Source organism: Anomaloglossus baeobatrachus, chromosome 4 (assembly GCF_048569485.1).
Source record: "Anomaloglossus baeobatrachus isolate aAnoBae1 chromosome 4, aAnoBae1.hap1, whole genome shotgun sequence".
NCBI lineage: Eukaryota > Metazoa > Chordata > Amphibia > Anura > Aromobatidae > Anomaloglossus > Anomaloglossus baeobatrachus.
The window spans coordinates 687,802,222-687,808,013 of NC_134356.1; the positions used below are offsets into that span (position 1 = coordinate 687,802,222).

Genomic DNA, 5,792 nt, shown 5'->3' on the forward strand with positions numbered 1-5,792 from the left:
GAGCATTTTAGCGCTCGCCCATCTCTATTAGTTACTTAAAGAAGAACCGTTGTTTTATTGCATAAATCAATAGTACATATATAAATAAGAAAGAATCTAATATATCTTATGGGAGAAATTTGCTTTTTCAATTGCCTGGACTTATCATTGATTTTTAAAATTCTCAATTAAGGGGTAAAATTTGTTTTCCGTGAAGACATGTTTTTATATTTCAGAGATAAATAACAGTTGCTACTAATAAAATTGTATCTGGAGGGGAGAATGGAGGAAATTTAAGAGCTAGAGGAACATATTAATCAACTGCCATCTAACTAACTCATTAATGGAAAAATCTGTCTGCACTGAAGACAGATTTTACCTATGAATTGAGAATTTTAAAAACTAATAACCAGTTCTGGAGGAGAAATAAGGAAAATTCTCCAATAAAACATATTAAAAAGTTTCTTATTATCATGTGTTGTGTTTGATATATAAAATGCAAAATGAAGAAAATGCTTTAAATTAATTCTATTGTTGCATTTTGCATCTAAGAAAAATCCAATAATTAAAAATAATCTTATTTCATGACGTCTCATTGGACTGCACTTAAGGAGACATGAGGGACAAAGACAATATGAACTCCGTAGAGGAAATAGCACAGGATATATACACACAGTCACATTATAGTGTCTGTTCTATGGGTCAATGTTGATGCATCTGATTATGTTTTATCATCTTACAGAGACTTACCGGACTGATGAAGATCATCTCTTCCATCGGTGATTTAACATTTGTGACCTCAAAATGGAAAATAAGAGTAATATGGAAGTGTCTGATGTAAGTACTGGAAGTGATCGCTGAGGAAGTGGATTAAGATTATTCTCATCTCAAACACTCTCAGATCATGGGAAAAAAAAAAAAATTTCAAAACAAATTTACTAATTTATTTTTTTAAGAATTAAAAATCATATTCAGCCGACTGTTGACCATAATTTACTTAACACCTATGGAAAGTGTTGTTTCATAAAATTAAGAAATGGGGAAGATTTATTTGTAACTCTGATCTTATGATCAATATACTACATTCTATTGGCACCTGAACATCACATTCGTATATCATTGAGAAATCAACTCTGCAAAAGTGACCTTCAGTATTTCTGAGCTTTTGTAGCTAAGATATGTCAGATAAAATGTAAAAAAAGCAAGAACTACAGTTCCTTCAGCCTATTACACAGTGGGTACGGAAAGTATTCAGACCCCTCTAAATTTTTCACTCTTTGTTTCATTGCAGCCATTTGGTAAATTCAAAAAAGTTATTTTTTTTCTCATTAAGGTACCTCATCCCCCATCATGACAGAAATATCAGATATGTAGAAAATTTTGAAAATTTATTAAACAAGAAAAACTGAAATATCACATGGTCATAAGTATTCAGACCCTTTGCTCAGTATTGAGTAGAAACACCCTTTAGAGCTAGTACATCCTTGAGTCTTCTTGGGAATAATGCAACAGGTTTTTCACACCTGGATTTGGGGATCCTTTGCATTCTTCCTTGCAGTTCCTCTCCAGTTCCGTCAGGTTGGATGGTGAATGTTGGTGGACACCATTTTAAGGTCTCTCCAGAGATGCTCAATTGGATTTAGGTCAGGGGTCTGGCTGAGCCAGTCAAGAATGGTCAGAGTTGTTCTGAAGCTACTCCTTTGATATATTAGCTGTGTGCTTATGATCATTATCTTGTTGGAAGGTGAACCGTTGGCCAAGTCTGAGGTCCAGAGCATCTGGAAGAGGTTTTCTTACATGTTATCTCTGTACTTGGCTGCATTCATCTTTCCTTCAATTGCAATCAGTCGTCCTGTCCCTGCAGTTGAAAAATACCGCCATAGCAAGATGCTGCCACCACCATATTTCACTGTTGGGATTGTATTGGGCAAGTGATGAGTAGTGCATGTTTTTTTCCACACATACCACTGAGAATTATCACCAAAAAGTTCTATCTTCATCTCATCAGACCAGAGAATCTTATTTATCATAGTCTGTGAGTTCTTTTTTGTGTTTTTTTGCAAACTCTATATTGGCTTTCAAATGTCTTGCACTAAAGAGAGGTTGCCGTTGGACCACTCTGCCATAAAGGCCCAACTGGTGGAGGGCTGCAGTGATAGTTGACTTTGTGGAGCTTTCTCTCATCTCCCTACTGCATCTCTGAAGCTCAGCCACAGTGATCGTGGGGTTCTTCCTTACCTCTTTCACCAAGACTCTTCTCCCACGATTGCTCAGTTTGGCTGGATGGCCAGGTCTAGGAAAAGTTTTGGTGGCCCCAAACTTCTTCCATTTAAAGGATTATGGAGGCCAATATGCTCTTAGGAACCTTGAGTACTGCAGAAATAATTTGTAACCTTGGCCAGATCTGTGTCTTGCCACGATTCTGTCTCTCAGCTCCTTGGGCAGTTCCTTTGACCTCATGATTCTAATTTGGTCTGACATGCACTGTGAGCGATGAAGTCTTATATAGACAGGTGTGCGCCTTTCCAAATCAAGTCCTATCAGGTTAATTAAACACAGCTGGACTCCAATGAAGGAGTAGAACCATCTCAAGGAGGATCACAAGGAAATGGACAGAATGGGACCTAAACATGAGTGTCTGAGCAAAGGGGCTGAATACTTATGACCATGCAATATTTCAGTTTCTCTTGTTTACTAATTTTGCAAAAAATGTCTTTTTCTGTCAAGATGGGGGATGGGGTGCAGAGTGTACATTAATGAGAAAAAAAATGAACGTTTTTGAATTTAAAAATGGCTGCAATGAAACAAAGAGTAAAAACTGTAAAGGGGTCTGAATACTTTCTATACCCACTGTATTACTTCTGATTATTATTGGCTTTAAAATTATTTTATTGTAATTTTTTGCAGGTTACCAATCTGACCGATTTTAAAGAGTTTGTTCTCTTGGGCTTTCATGGCAGTTCACAACTAAAAGTTGTACTATTCTGCTTGCTTCTTGTAATATTCTGGGTCACAATATGTGGGAATCTCCTGATCATCACCCTAGTGTCCACCAGCAAGAACCTCCACACTCCGATGTACTTCTTCATCTCACAACTGTCCATCAGTGACATCTTATTGATTTCAGATATTGCCCCCAACATTCTCCATGTTTTACTAAATAATGGGGCAACCATTACATATATTGGCTGCATGACACAAATTTATTTCTTTAGTGCCACAGAATCATTTGAATGTCTTCTCCTCACGGTGATGTCTTGTGACAGATACGTGGCCATCTGTAATCCACTTCGGTACTCCTCAATAATGACAAGTGGAAATTGCATGATCTTGTCAATCAGTTCTTGGTTGATCAGTTTCTTTGCATCACTCATTTACATCGGAATAATATCCAGGTTAAAGTTCTGTGGGCCAAATACCATTGACCATTTGTTCTGTGATCTTCTTCCCTTACAGGACATTACCTGCTCTGATACATTTCCCATAAAACTTCAGATGTATTTACTAAGTATTCCACTGCTCATTATTCCAAGTATAATAATTGTTGTTAGTTATGTGAAGATTATCCGTGCCATTTTACAGATTTCATCCAATATCAGTAGACAGAAAGCCTTCTCCACCTGCAGCTCCCACCTCACCGTGGTCTCCATATTTTACACTACTCTTTTCAGTGTGTATATTCTTCCCACCAGTGCACAAACATCAGATATGAATAAAATCACATCCCTGTTATACACTGTGTTTACGCCTTTGGTTAATCCCATTATATATAGTTTTAGAAATAAAGACATTAAAGGTGTTCTTCGACTTTCCAAATGTTTTTTTAAATAGCAGGATGGTTATAAAAGAAATAAGATTTACTTAATGATTCTGGCCGCTGTCACTTCAGTGTTGCCTAATCTGGTGGTGTCTCGATGACATCCATTTGCAGTTGCCTGACCAATGCAGTAAATCACAGATTTCAACAGTTAGATGACTGAAGAACAGGACATAATCTGAGGAGCCACCAGATCAGTCATTGCTGAATCAACAGGGCTTAGAGCCAGTGAGTATACCTTATTTTAATATTTTTTAATTATCCTTTTGAATTTGTATAATACAGATATTAAAGGGTTGTCTATTTATTAAGTCACAGACCAATTGTTATCATTTTCCAAGAATGATCTATCGTGAAAATGGTGTGCATACGACTTCACTTACTTCAACAAAAGTTCCCCAGAGTGCAGCAGTATAAAATTCCTTGCTCAGGACTAATGATGGGCAGACCCCTGAAAGTTCGAGTCCACCAGTTTCATGTGAACTTAAAATTAAAGTATTGTTTCAGGACTCAGACTTGACCCTGGATGGCGAACCCCATATCATTTAATGAAGACTAGAATTTGTGTGCTGTAAAATACCTGTAAAATGATCATCATAAGGGCAAAGGGTTTGCAACTCTCACCTGTCATCTTTACCTTGGCAGCTTAGAAAAATATAGGGATCTCACAACTTTTTTTAAACTTTTTATTGCTAACTAGTCAAGATAAAGCAGATAGCTGGGGCTGGTATTATTAGGTTGAGAAGACAAATGGTTATTTGGCCCCACCTAGCCTGAAAAAAGCAACCCACAGCTGCCCCAGAAATGGAGCATCAATTATGGTGCTGTGCCTGGTTCTTCCTGATTGCTTTGGTGGGGTGAAAACCAATGGGATAATACTTTTAGTGTTTATGTCACCTGTGATTTGACAGCTGACATTATGCCCAGTGGTTAATGATGGGTAGCTATCTATCAGATACCCCCATTACTGACTCAGCATGTATAGAGGTAAAAAAATAACACATGGTGGAAAAAAGTTTATTTGAATAAACACTTCCCCACACAGCCTCAATCATTATTTTTTTAATAAAAAAATATCTTTAAAGATTTAACATAATCCGTTTTGGGAATTAACACTATCCTACGCTCCCTCGTTCACCAATTAATTGATGTAGAATAAATCCTGGAAGTTCCAACGTAATCCAAAAAGTAATGTCCCACAGCGTGAGAAATTCCATGTCTACCACTGACCAGCAGTAACTTGTGGAGCCTCGTTCTGAGAAAGTAATCAGAAATCAGCTCCACAGCAATCAATGGACATGGTATAACATTACTTTTTCGATTACGTTGGAACTTCAAGGATTTATTTTTCATTAGTAAAGTGGTGGTCGAGGGAGTGTTTATTCCCCAATTTGATTAAAGTTGTAGCTTTGAAGGTTATTTTATTAGTAAATTGGTAAATGAGGGTGTGTGGGGGAGTCTTTAGTCAAATAAATATTTTTTCCCTGTTTCTATATATTTTTTTAACTGTATATGTCGCGGGCGGGGAGGAGGGTGTCAGCACTGCGCTCACCTCTCTGCTCGGGTCCGGCTGCTGCTGCTCATTGGTGGCTCGAGCGGTGGGCCGGATCCCGGGGGTTCTCGAGTGGCGCTCCTCGCCCGTGAGTGAAAGGGGATTGGGTTTTGGGATATAGTCTATTGTCCGTGACGCCACCCACGGTTGTGGTGATCTGTTAGCAACACCGCTGCCCGGTGTGGGGATCCCGGGAGTGATGGTGTGAAGCAGCAAGTTGTTGTGTTGCCCCTCCGTGGGTAGGGGTTGGTGATTCCGGGGCCCAGTGTTGAGGTGGGTAGATGCAGGGCTTGGTGGGCGCAGGGATGCGGGGGCAGCGCTGTGCCTTGCGGCACTGTGGTACTCACTCAGCCTGAGACGTTGACACAGTTCTCGGTAAAACACACGGCTGGAAAGACGGTTCCCACGGATGGCTGCACTTGCTTTCCCCAGTAGGTGACGGTG

At 39.0% G+C, this 5,792-nt stretch overlaps 1 protein-coding gene across 1 annotated transcript; it reads left to right on the plus strand.

The window, feature by feature from the left end:
- Positions 1-783: 783 nt before the first annotated feature.
- On the plus strand, positions 784-3,810 carry LOC142302887 (olfactory receptor 5G9-like). Its single transcript, XM_075343993.1, has 2 exons — positions 784-816; positions 2,887-3,810. The coding sequence occupies exons 1-2, from the start codon at positions 784-786 to the stop codon at positions 3,808-3,810; spliced, it is 957 nt and encodes a 318-aa protein (XP_075200108.1).
- The last annotated feature ends 1,982 nt before the right edge of the window (positions 3,811-5,792 follow it).

Bases quoted from the DNA above. Each gene is read 5' to 3' on its own strand.
- LOC142302887 (XM_075343993.1), top strand. From the start codon at position 784: ATGGAAAATAAGAGTAATATGGAAGTGTCTGAT. The intron at 817-2,886 runs GTAAGTACTGGA...AATTTTTTGCAG, and splicing joins GTAATATGGAAGTGTCTGAT to GTTACCAATCTGACCGATTT.